The sequence below is a fragment of the Watersipora subatra genome, chromosome 3, assembly GCF_963576615.1.
Source record: "Watersipora subatra chromosome 3, tzWatSuba1.1, whole genome shotgun sequence".
In the NCBI taxonomy this organism is placed as follows: domain Eukaryota; kingdom Metazoa; phylum Bryozoa; class Gymnolaemata; order Cheilostomatida; family Watersiporidae; genus Watersipora; species Watersipora subatra.
In genome coordinates, this window is record NC_088710.1 from 13326316 (window position 1) to 13339556 (window position 13241).

Below are 13241 nucleotides of genomic sequence, written 5' to 3' on the forward strand. Positions count from 1 at the left end.
AATATGGCGGCTATTTGACTGATAATGGCGGTATAAGTGTAAGCACAGGCTATGGCCTAGCAGCGTTGCAGCTTGTTTCTAAATGTCTGAAGATGTTTGACTTTTCATCATCTTCTGGGGATGAATTAAAGGATAATGACGACAATCTCTCAAGGTAGGTTTCCAACATGGTATGCGGGAGATTAAAAGCAAGGTAGAACTTCACAAATGATCAACGATTCTGTTAGCACTGCGCAAAATATAAGCGGATAAAATAGGTAGTGTAACAATACCCGCAATCTAATACAGTTATTCGTCACATTCATCTTTAACAAACCTCAAATGCAAATGGGCGCTTTCGCTACTCAATTAATTATTTTGAATATAATTTACTATTTGTTGTTCGATAAAAACTAATATTTGACAATGACGCACATAAGTCGTTGTAACTTTTAGACTATAAAGTTTGTGAAAAATATTTCAATACCAAATTCATCATAGTACATCAACTGGTGCCATAAAAACTGACTCTACAACAAATGTGTTGCAGAATTAGCCCTACTACTGGGAGTAACAACCTGAGCATGCTCCAAGACAAGAGAGTTATTACTATAGTTTATCGCTTTATTATTGTTAGAAATAGAATTATCTCTGTCAGTACTAGTATTGCTCAACAGAAAATCATGAGAAGTCTATAAATCTATGATTTGTAAAGCATCGGTAGCTGTAATGGGTCGGACACTGTTTGTCATTGTGATACAACTATAACCCTTTTGCAAAGAAAAATTGAGCTCAGTGTTGACTGAACGGGTTTTCCATAGACCTAATGTAGCCAGCAGGTTGTTTCCTGTCGTCCAAGTACAGACAGGATGGGCTAATTGATTAACCACTCACCAATCAAAACCATTTTCTAATTCTGCTGAAGTCGCACCACGTGGCTCTTGGTCGTTCACAAACACCGAGTCGCACTAGGTCGCTGGTGGTACGCGATTAGTTAACTTATTGTACAAGAAGCATCAGGAACTCTACTCACATACAGCCTTGGCGATGAATGTCATTTTTATTAGTAGTTATACTCGGTAGTAGTGCCTAGTTGTTGTTGTACCCAGTGATATTTAGCACCGAACCTTAGCATTTAGTAGCAACATTTGGTCGTATCGAGTCATCTTAGCAGGTCATAGTGTCTAGTCGTAGCATCAATGTATAATGAAAGTTGATGCCACTAAAACTACTCCAATCTTAGTGTATGAAAAGAGGTGTTCTCGTAGAGACCCATCACTGTAGACATGTTGGTTGCTGGGTCAGGCAGGCCATATAAATTTTCATTTTAAATCTCTATGACAGTTGTTTTGACCTTTTGCTCTCAGCTCTTCCTCATGTCCTTACAATGGCCTATTTCAAATCTCTTTATCTATGGGTGAATATTGCTATATTTGTATGAAATGTTGTGATTCTCTAGCTAAATTCTGTCAAAGTTTGTGGAGTTGCTGGCATAGTCTCAGATCGCAGCTGTGAGCTGCACACTCACGAATGTGAAGGTAACTCCCAGTATTGCAGGCATTGTGCAGTTCTCGGTTGTTTTAAAACTCATCTACCTAGAAAATCAGGTTTGTCGACTGAGTAGGTCTAGTGTTAAAATCTTAGAAAAAGTTATGGAATAAATGCTTGTTGTTTGCTACTATTAATATATTTGTTTATGAAACTGTCCCATCTATGAAACTGTGCTGTTTATGAAACTGTGCGGTTTATGCAATCAATATATAGAATCAATAACATCAACTGTGGTCGATGTTGCTTCCGCTCATTGCATTTCCATGATTTGAAAAGTTGTCCTTCGTCAATCTTTCTATGCGTTGAAATGTGCAAAACCTTGGAGGAAAATTTTCCTGTCATAACGTCTTTTGTGAGAACATCTGGTTTCTCTTTGATTTGTTCATGTTACCCAATAATTCTGTTCGGTCGCCTTAACAATTTAAATTGGTGCGGAGGTCAGCAACAATAACCCACTGACCTGCTTATGGCATGTATGTGCCATCCGCTATTTATTGAGCATCATGCTCTCCAATACATAACTTTTTACTCTGTTTGTTTCCAAGGAAGATGAAAAACAGAAAGCAACTATATTAAATAGCATGATAATCACTGTTTCCATGACATAGTAATCCAAAAGGTTTGCGTCATCTACGAGATGGTTTTTGCATCCGCAATTGCAAAAACCCGCAGTCGAGTGAGCTATGTTACGTACAACTTTTTATCAATTGTTTCAGGCTTGTGGAAGATAGAAATGATGCATATTTAAATGCCATGCAAGCTATCACATTTTAAACCTGTTTCACACGTCAGTCTTTTCTATTGCGAGGAGACAAGAGGCTGTCGCTATGAATTTTGGTGCGGAATCCCTTATCGTTTTTAACAAAGAGCCCGCGCTAACCCGCAATATGTGAATGTCCATTTGAACACTTATCATACGGTAATTCAAGATGTGCACAATTCCGATTCTGCACCATCGGCACAATGGAAACATAGTGTATATCATACCAGTTACTGAGGGTCTATACTGTGTCGCTCCATAGATTAGCATAGCATTGTAAATAATTGTCTGCTTTAATTTTGTAGGAGAAATCCAAGTAGCCAGAGTGCTGACAGCTTTCATGGATTTGATCGTCAGGAAAGTGATACGAGTGGCAGCGACTGCGAAGGTGCAACAGCCACGGTTGTTTCAACTAAAGTGAGTTGACTGTCGTAGAGCAATATTTCTTTGTTTCTAGATTTTTCTTTACTTTCTGTCTGGCTGCTATTTACAAGCTGATTCTAAAAATAAAAATACTTTCATGGTTACCAGAAGTTGTTTTAAACGAAGTGCATGTCATGTTACAGTATGGTATGGTGTTCTTCCTGTTACAAGATATATAGAAACTATTTTGTCCTTCTTGGCCTTTTTGTCAATAGATTGCCGTAAATTGTTTTCGCACACTTAACAGCAATCTATTGACAATTTACCACCTACAGTCACTAAGTAACAAATACCTATCTAGTGGTTATGATCTAGAATAAGATGTAACATTATTATGTAGAGAACTGTATGGGGTTCTTACCTTTGAGACAGACAGTGGCTAATCGCGGTCTGAGAGAGACTCGACGACAATGCGTTCCGTACACTACACTTTTGTGACGCTAACATGAAGCTAAATGTGATGTTACTGTAAGGAGTTCTTACTTTTGAGACGGACATAGCGGCTAATTGGGGTCTGAGAGAGACTTTTGTGAGGCTAACATAAACTTTAAATTTAGCTTCAATGAATTTAGTTTACTAAGAACACGCTGAAACATAAGTTGTAATCTTATACTAAACCTAATTCTAATTTGGTCTTCGTTTTAATTTGTTCATTATTTTTTTTGGCTTGACTTTTCTGCCTTGCTTTCACCTTCATATTTAGTCAGTCTTATTTAAAACTTTCTAAATTGATCTGACAAAAAAACTTTTTTTCTCGAAGCGATCTCTCGCATGCTCAGCCGTCTAGCGGCCGCATCATATGCTCGTATCTCAAGGCAAAAATCGGTTTGCTAGGTATTTTCCTCGTATATCAAATTTATCATATGTTGGTACACTCGTATATTGAAGTATAGCTGTAAATTGTTTGAAAAGGCAGCGAGCCATGAGCTAAGCCCTGAACAGACACTTCTATCATATCTTGTCAGTATTGAGCCTGGGTTGTCCATACAGTTGGTATGTGAAGTCAAGTTGCCATATGGTCCCTTTCATGGTTTACAATATTTATTGCTCTGTCAAACTATATTGCAGATGAGAGGAAAGGACACAACTGACTCGGGACCTAAGTTTAGGCCAAATTCGGCAAAAAGAGTTCACACTTTGGCCAATGGGCAGTCAGTAGTGCAACGGCGTAAGACAATCCCTGAAAAGCCCAACTACAGTCTCAACCTTTGGAGCATCATGAAGAACTGTGTTGGCAGAGACCTCACCAAGATTCCTATGCCTGTAAGTAGTGTATAGTGTCACACACTTCACGTGTTACCTATTACATGTGTCACTTACCTCGTTTGCCACTTACCTCGTTTGTCACTTACCTCGTTTGTCACTTACCTCGTTTGTCACTTACCTCGTTTGTCACTTACCTCGTTTGTCACTTACCTCGTTTGTCACTTACCTCGTTTGTCACTTACCTCGTTTGTCACTTACCTCGTTTGTCACTTACCTCGTTTGTCACTTACCTCGTTTGTCACTCACCTCGTTTGTCACTCACCTCGTTTGTCACTCACCTCGTTTGTCACTCACCTCGTTTGTCACTCACCTCGTTTGTCACTCACCTCGTTTGTCACTCACCTCGTTTGTCACTTACCTCGTTTGTCACTTACCTCGTTTGTCACTTACCTCGTTTGTCACTTACCTCATGTGTTAACGCTTTACTTCTCACAACAATGATTCGTTTTATGTGTCATCTGCTCTACAATCTGTATCACTTCCATATTTTATGCAACTCATCTGAGTACACCCCATTCTTTCATAGTCAAACTAGTTTTCGTTGAGAAGTTATTGGAAAATCATACAGTCAGGAATAAAAAGCTTCAAGGTGACAATCTTAAACAAAGCATGTAGATTCTATGACTTACATGAGGCATTCCGGAGAACCATATGGTGATAGGTAATATTTAGCATTTACTCATGCTGACAGCTGACCTGTCGACCCTTTATTCAGTTACGGGCAACCGCACATTGACCTAAAGGTTTACATGGCACAACATGAAGATGCAATGTAGGCATGCAAGGTTACATGTGACCAATTGGATGGTAGCCATGAGATGGTCTTATAAGTGTAAGGTAGAAAATTTATAGCATGTGGTTGTTTATTCATAGAAACTTCATAACAACTGCCTAACTGTTGTCCACTTCTTTTTAGCCTTAAATCCTCAGTTTCATAACTTGTCAAAATAAATTATTGGTTGTTACTGTTTTTGTATACTGGTTCACAACTGGGTTGTCTGGCCAACTCTTACATCGTGTTAATGCCTGGATGCTTCTACTACATAAAAATGGATTTAAGAAGAGCTTTTTTGAGTATTTCAAGCTGGTGGCTCGTCTCTAACCCTCAGGAGACTTTCAGTTTTCCAATACGTATACATCCAGGCACATGAAGCAAATCCCCATTGATAGTAAGTTTGTGGTGAGCAACTGTTGGGCCCATGCGTACTCCAATTAACCTTTAAACATTGCTTTCAACGATAAGTTTTGAATAATTCTTAAACGATAGTTTTGATAACTCTTTCGACTAGTTAGAGATTTGTGGACAATGCTATTAACAACATTGTTGACATTCACTGAACAAGTCTATTGCCAGCGAGTAGTCAGTTGCCCTAGCCTACATATATTAAGCATGGATGATGACCAAAGGGAATGTTTCTTGTGGTGTATTGTATGAGCATATGTATAGTCGACTATTCATAAAAGTTAATGTAATTCTATTATTGTGAGCTACCTGACTGGAGTTTGAACCTCACACATACGCCACGAATAAACTCCAAACATTTCCCAACTATTCAGACAGTTGTGTCTTCAAGCAAAAGAATTTGAGTTTGTCTTTTTTTGTTTCCGGTGTTCAGTTGGTGTTATGCAATAGAGCTGGGCACGGGTAATAATTGGCGGGTTTATTTTCTCTCGAGTCTTGGGTAATAGAAATTTTGAGCATTTCGATATTGCGGGTTCAAGGTTTGACTTGCGAGTTCGAGTTTTGGTACACGAATCCGGCGAGTAAAGTGGACACAAACTCGGTCTATTGCGCTCTAAGCACTGTTTAACAACCCATCTGTTAACGCTGCGAGCACGAATATTGGTCGATAGAAAATAGTAAAAAATAATAAATAAATTAAATAGAATTATAATTGCATTGTAAATTTTAAGATGTCTAATGTTTAGAAATTTTAGACATAAAACCCGTATCAACAAACCCCATACCCGAAAAACCCGATAGCCAAGAAGCACTACCAGCTACCCGATAGTCGAAAAACTCGAATGGAAGGGGGCGGTCGAAACTCATTGGCCAAGAAGTACTCATGCCCACCACTAGTATGCGACATGCATACTTGCAATAGCCTGTCAGCATAGGAAAATGTCATTTTTATTTAAGTGTATTGAGACTAAAATCATTAACGTATGCTAGGTGTGCTTTCAGTTGAACAACTGCTTTTATTTAGGTCTCAGTTGCACATGCTGTTATAGACATTCAATGCATTCAACTTGAAACACAGTAAGAAAAATAATCCAAGAAAACGGAGCAGTCGTGGTTTAGTGGCTAGTGCACCGGCATATAACCAGTAGGTCAGTGGTTCGAATCACAGAAAGAACTATTGGTGGTGTTAGGAAGGGCATCCAGTCACCATTGCTTCTGTACCAAATCCCATGTGCGAATGGTCACAGGATAAATCTGGTTCGGAATAGAGTGCCACACATGCAGCAGAGAGGTAATAAATCTTGGTAATTAAAAAAAACAGCAAAGTTATGTTGTAGTAAAATTGGTACCAATATAGCTGGAAAACTTGACTCACTCCACATAGGACACTGTGTTAACCTTTGAACTGTTGACATGGTCTGATTTGTAGCCTGATGCATCTCCTACTTGCAGCTAGTCTTTACTTATGGGGCCTTTGCTAAGCATAGTATCCTATCTATGCCATCTGGATGAGATTAGCTTGCGAGATGCTTTCCTCGGCACTTCAAATTTTTGCAAATGCTTCAACATGAGCTAATCTGCCATTCTTGCACAGTATTTTTCTCTCAATTTTTCTTATGTTTTTCTGATTCTGTGCATGCATTGGGTAAGTTTTTGTTCAGATTCTACCCGTGTCACACCCACAATTGTAATAGACTTCTACTAGTTTCCATGATTCCTGAGATGCACTGTGATATTAAAGCATTCAGTCATCAAAGCTTTATACAGGTACCCACATGCCTCTAAGGCTCTTTGAAATATGTAGCCTAAAATCTTAGCAAATGCTCAAGATTTTAGGATACACAAACTAAAACTTTCCATATACATGCATGTATAGCGGGCATGTTGGATAAGTACTAAAGTTTGTTAACGGCTTTCTCCAATCAGCTCTATAACGGCCATGTCTATCACAAATCATTGAATGTCGAATGTTGCCAGATTCTGATGTCGCAGTTTATGTGGAGGCCTCCACAATTACCATAGAACCTTTATTTGAACGCCATGACACTCCATTTTCAACCCTTTCCCAATAGTGGTACTTTATTAAAGGTGACGTTCAAATAAAGGGTGGCTTTGTATTTTTCAAACATGTCGTCAGAATTTTTGGAAGATAAATTTAACTCATTCACCCTTTCCTATATTTTTCACTCTCCATCGGCAAAGTGATATTGTATATTCTTGACCCTTTTGGATGCAAGAAATTTGCTTATTTACCTCCAACTATTCGTAGATCTCTAAAAAGGGTAAATATGCACAAGAAGCCGATACATGTCTCCACTAGTTGGTAACTATTGCTTGCAATTAACCTACTATAATTTTATAGCCTGCGTTGCAATTTGGGAGAGCTTTCAAGTTTTTTTATTTCATTCTAAATTTAAAGGCATAGTTTCATTTCATAGCTATATTTAACAAAGTTGCATAAAAGCTCATAGCACTAATTAATATGTTTGCTACAGTTTACAACCAAAACTGGCTTTTTATGTGCAATAGAAGATGAGTTATAAGCGTCATTCCATTGTAAGCCAAGTTTATATAGGAAACTGCAATGATGCTATTAAATCATGTGCTATAATCTGTAAGCTTATAAGTTATATAATAATAATCTATAAAATGGTAAAAATATATATTCAAGAACAAAGTGACATAAACAAACCATACATTAAGAAACAAAAATTAACATTTTTAAAACAAAAATATGAGCATCGTTTGCTGGGCCAGTTGCATTCTGATTTGAAACCATTTGATATGCTTCTAACTGTGCAATACTTTTCAGTGTCTTCTGCCCTCAACTCCTCTTCTGCACTGCTGAGCTAGTCGATATTAGCCTACAAACCATTTTTTAGCAAAGCAAAACTTTTACACAATGCAATTTACACCTTTTGCGCAAATAAAGAGAAACTGCGTGTAATCGAAATGACCTTAAAATTTTAGCCTCAAAATATGTACTAGCGCAGATTTCATCGTGAATGCTCAAAGACTTTTTTCACATACATTGAAGTGCCAACACCACGTTAAACAAAAAAAAATACTGTTACCCTGATACAGTTACTAATTATTTCTATGGTGTTGCAATCAAAGTTTGTAACGAAAAAATCGTTAAGACCTGAAGTTGAAAAACGGACTTCAATTTGAACAGAGACAGCGAATGAGTTAATTGTTATTTTGTGGACACTTTTTTATTGATCCCTTGCTATTACGAGTTTCTAAAGATCAAGAATTTCAAATAGTAGCAGTCAAATAGAAGTGGCGTTTAATCAAGGTGTGGTGCTCTATTTTTCAACCCCTCTCCCATGGCACTCAAATAAAGGGGGCGTTCAAATAAAGGTGGCGTTCAAATAAAGGTGGCGTTCAAATAAAGGAGGGCGTTCAAATGAAGGCGCTGTTCAAATGAAGGCGCTGTTCAAATAAAGGAGGGCGTTCAAATGAAGGCGCTGTTCAAATAAAGGTGGTGTTCAAATACAGATTTTACAGTACTCACAACCCTAGTTGAACCGTGGAGATTTTTATACAAACCGGAATTTAAGTTAAAGGTTACAGTCATAACTTAGTTGCATTTTTCAACTGTTGCAGAACGGCTGTAGAACAGGCTATTCTGTGTTTAGTGTCCTCCGTGGTAATATTTTGGTTTTGTATATGTGTAGATCAACTTCAATGAGCCTCTCTCTATGCTGCAACGACTGACGGAAGAGTTTGAGTATTCCGAGTGCCTCGATAACGCTGCTAAATGCGACCAATGGGAGCAGATGTGCTGGCTGGCTGCCTTTACTATCTCTGCCTATTCAACGACAACGACGAGGACCGGCAAACCCTTCAACCCGCTGCTTGGAGAGACGTTTGAATGTGACAGACGTGAGGACTTGGGCTGGAGGTCATTGACTGAACAGGTTTGCTATGTCCTTTGTATTTTGCCAACCCCCTCTCCTCTAATCAGATAGGATACATGACTATCATCTGATGAATGCTCTGTTTGAGTTTCACTCAATTTATTTTTAACTTAGCTGAGCCCCTTGATAAGCTCGTAAAAGCGATGTCTGGCTACATTGGGGCCAAAGCTAAAAGCATTGTCTCAGCTAGCTACAGGGGATATCTTATTTTGCTGATGTCTTTTATTTATGTTTCATACGGGCTCATTGTTTTTCTAGCAATCCTACCACTGGTTATGTGATGGACAATAGATCTAACCTTTCCATGATCTTCTTGCTTTGTTAAACCCAAGATAATTGTTACAATGATCATTTTTTTAAGATGTAGTTGCGTCAAACTTGAGTCAATTTCAAAAGAAAGTTTTTCTTTTTGTTTATCAGTTGATATTTTGTTGGTTGTGTTAGGCGATCTCATTGTCAAGATATTTGAAGATTAAAATCGAAAAAAATTGATCGCGGTTTGAAACTCGAAATTGAAACGCTCAGGCCAAAAAAACATGCCCATGGACTTGCCCAAAATGATGTAACACATGCTACAACCTGTCTCCATCTCTCGTATTTACATTGGCTAATGCTATAAAAGTCCAGTCCTACGCGGTTCTATTGGCATATATTTCATTTTGTATTTGCTCACGTTGGCTAGAATAACACTTTTAATCCAGCTACAAATACATTATTATGAATGTTTCAAACGCCTCAAATAAGGGAAATTGAAAACTTGTCATATTAACCTCCTCTAAATGCTGTGTAAACATTGGAGTACTGACTACCAATTCTATCGGTCTACGGTAATTAGGTCGTCGAGTTAACTCATTTCATCACGGCCTTTGTATTAGCTAAGTTCTGTTGTTTCACGCACACTGGAAACTAGGTACTAAATAAAATAGGCACGCCGCCATCTTTGGAAATCATATGTTCGAATGTATGGCGAAACCAACTGTATCCCAAAAAGTCATGTATAGTCTGCGTTATTTAGTCATTATTAGTATCAAATTGTAGAAAATTTTACTGGACCATCCGATTAGTTAATTCAAGTACAAAAGGAATGGTTTTATGAGTTGACCAAAATAGTGAATGCGAAACAACGTCAAGTTCGTTGAAATCAATTAACCCACCGATTCTGCCAAAGGATTACTAAAGCCATTTTTGCACCTGGTTGGCGGTTTGTGGCCTCATCTGTTTTCACTCAGTAGGGTGGAGCATAACATTTTTTGAACTTAGTATTTGGTCTGTTGGAATTGAGTCGAGCTATTCAAAAGTACCTGTCTACACAGCTCTGATTGCACTTCATAAATCCATCTATCAGAGAAGATTTCAGCTCAGATGATAACATGGCTATAATGTATTCAATATGTTATGCAAATCATGTTTTGCGTTATCTTCAACAATATTATTTTATTATATAATTTATACAAGCAAAAAAATTTTCATCTTGGCATAAAGCTTTTATTAAAAATATCCATCCAAGGCGTGGCCACTCACACAGTTTCAACTCACACAATAGGAAAAATTCATCTACTGCAGCAAACTCAAACAAAGCATCATGGTTTATGCAGTGCACATTCAAGTCTCTTTTTCCCATTTATGGCAGTTTCCGCACTGACAAAGCTGCTTCGCTGGTGGGGCTACATAAACATCATGTAATCAATAAAACAAATGCAATATATGTCATATATATCTACTGAAAGTTTTCAAATTGGGAGTTAGATTAATTGCGAGTGTAATTTTCAAAATAAATAAATGTTTAACAAAAGCATAAGTACACCAATCCAACGATTCGAAGCTTTGATTCCGTAAGTTAAAAATGGGCATTGATCGATCGATTTTCCTCACTTTCTACAAGTGAGAAGTGAACATCTAAAGTTTAATCATAAATCTATTTTACTAGCCAAAACTACCAAAGAAAACTTGAAGCAAATATAGCTAGGCGAAACGATAAAAAATTATGAAACGATGATTGGTGATAGCAAAAAGTTATAATTCTATTAATTAGTAAATGTATTCATGAGTACTAAATTTATTACCTTTAGTATATCCATCAATCTAAACCATTGTATTGCTAGATGCTAATGATTAAAAAGAAGGCGTCAAGAACTCACTGTGCGCCTGTATCTCGCACGCGCGCACAGGAAATTACATTATAGCCTCAAACGGGGAAATATAATCTGAATGTAAACACAACAGTCCAACAGTATATCTATAGGAAGCTTCAAAGTAAAAGATAAATTTACCTCCATTCTCCTATCTTCCTCTGTAGCATAACGCTGCAGCTGATGCTCGTCAGCTCTAACTATAAGCTGTCTGCCACAAACGTAGACCACTTGATGCTCAGAAAACTCAGCGTCGCCTTCGCAGGAACTGGAAGCATTTGTACAATTCGGTTGTTCATCAATAAAATGTGTCGATCGAGTAATTCATTGAAGTAACTAACGATGTAATTAATTTAGTAAATATCGAAGTCGATGCGATCTAATAAAGTATAAAATCCCTAAATTTGAGGTCCCAGGCAACGCGTTTTACGAGTGATAACATTTATTATGACCTATATAATAATCTCGTGCTGATGATTGGCTAATGAAGCGATCTTATATTTATTGCTCGTGGGCTCTTTTCAGATGTATCACTAGTTACGTCGCGAATGAAGCACCCGCTGGAATCTGAGTTTTTAAAAGATGGCCTTATTCAAACGCATATATCTCTGGACAGGGTTAGTTTACAAAGACAAAAATGGCATCAAATTGTAGCTGATGTTTTAGCCTTTTATTGGTCTCAATTTCATTAAATCGACCTTTTTGACGCAACTACATCTTTAAAGCTGGCGAGTAAACAAAAGAGTAAAGGTACGGCCACGGAATGTTTTGGCTGAAATCACGAAACATATGAAAATATTCGGAAACACAAAAATATATGGCTAAAACTCGGAGAATTGTTAAAGCTGTGCATGTGTGTATTGAAAATTCGTTGACGAAACGCTTTCAATTGGTTGAGCAAATTATTAGCGAGTGCGATTTTAGCAGCTTTTCCGATGGTATAGTCCGAGAGACATAACGACACACAAAGAAAATACCATCGCATATCAGTATAGCAAATATGTGACTGATTGCACTAGGGATGGTATCCCTGTCGAATCAGTTGCGTTGTATTTACTATGTTGAACTGCGTTGGTATTTTCTTGTGTGACGTTTTATTTGTCTCGAGCTATACCAATCACGAAAGCTGCTAAAATCGCACCCGCTAATAATTGGTTCAGCCAGTTAAAAGCGTTTTGCCAATGATTTCGGTGTGCATGCACAGCTTATGACAATTCTCCGAGTTTCGGCTAAATGTTTTCATATTTCGTGATTTCGGCCAAAGTATTCGGCATGCGTGGCCGTACCTTTAATAGGAAGAATGCTTGAAAAATTAGACGTATGCATTGGTGCCTGTGCTTGTTGATTTGCATAGCGACTTTTGTAGCTATGGAGATCATACCTACATTTGTAGGTGTTTAGGTAGTTGCATGAGGTTCTACCTGATGCTGCAGTTTGACCTTTGCTTGTTCTCGCTATTACAGCAAGTTGCTCAACCTGCACATTTTCTCTGTCAGTATTCACATGAGGAGACTTTGAATTTTGAACTTTGGCCAGTGGCACATGATGCTTTTCAGGGGTAATTTGGTTACGCTATGCGAAAAAGTGTGCAATGTTAAACTGCTTTCGTTTATCAACTGAGCCCTCTTGTTGTCAAAGGGTAGGTCACCCTCTTTTTTCAAAGGGTAGGTCACAAACTTGGTGCCAAATAGTAGGTCCCACTCTCGCTGCCAAAGTGTAGGCCACGATCTTGCTGCCAAAACTTTGTTCACATATTTATTGACAAAGGGTCGCACGTTGCACTTCTGCTGTCGAAAAGGTAGATCACAAACTTTCACCACCACAGGGATATGAGACTCATCGCTTTGTGAACATCAGTTTCAGTTTAATAGCAAGTTAATTACTATTTCTGCTTGCTTAAGATTTGGTTTCAGCATTCTTATGGATTCATAAATTGTATCAAAGTCTAATTCATTCTTCCTCTCATGCGAAATAAAATGCCAACAGTTAGATAAAAAGGTTCTTCCACAAATGGCCTCAAAGGAGGT

The 13241-nt window shown here is 38.0% G+C and overlaps 1 protein-coding gene across 1 annotated transcript in view; it reads left to right on the forward strand.

Annotated features, from left to right (window-relative positions):
- Positions 1–13241, forward strand: part of LOC137391089 (oxysterol-binding protein 1-like) — a 31980-nt gene that overhangs the window by 9302 nt on the left and 9437 nt on the right. Inside the window, exons 6-8 of the mRNA XM_068077446.1 lie at positions 2596–2707; positions 3782–3976; positions 8843–9085. Of these exons, the coding sequence (XP_067933547.1) occupies positions 2596–2707; positions 3782–3976; positions 8843–9085 (550 nt within the window). The remainder of the gene's footprint in view (positions 1–2595; positions 2708–3781; positions 3977–8842; positions 9086–13241) is intronic.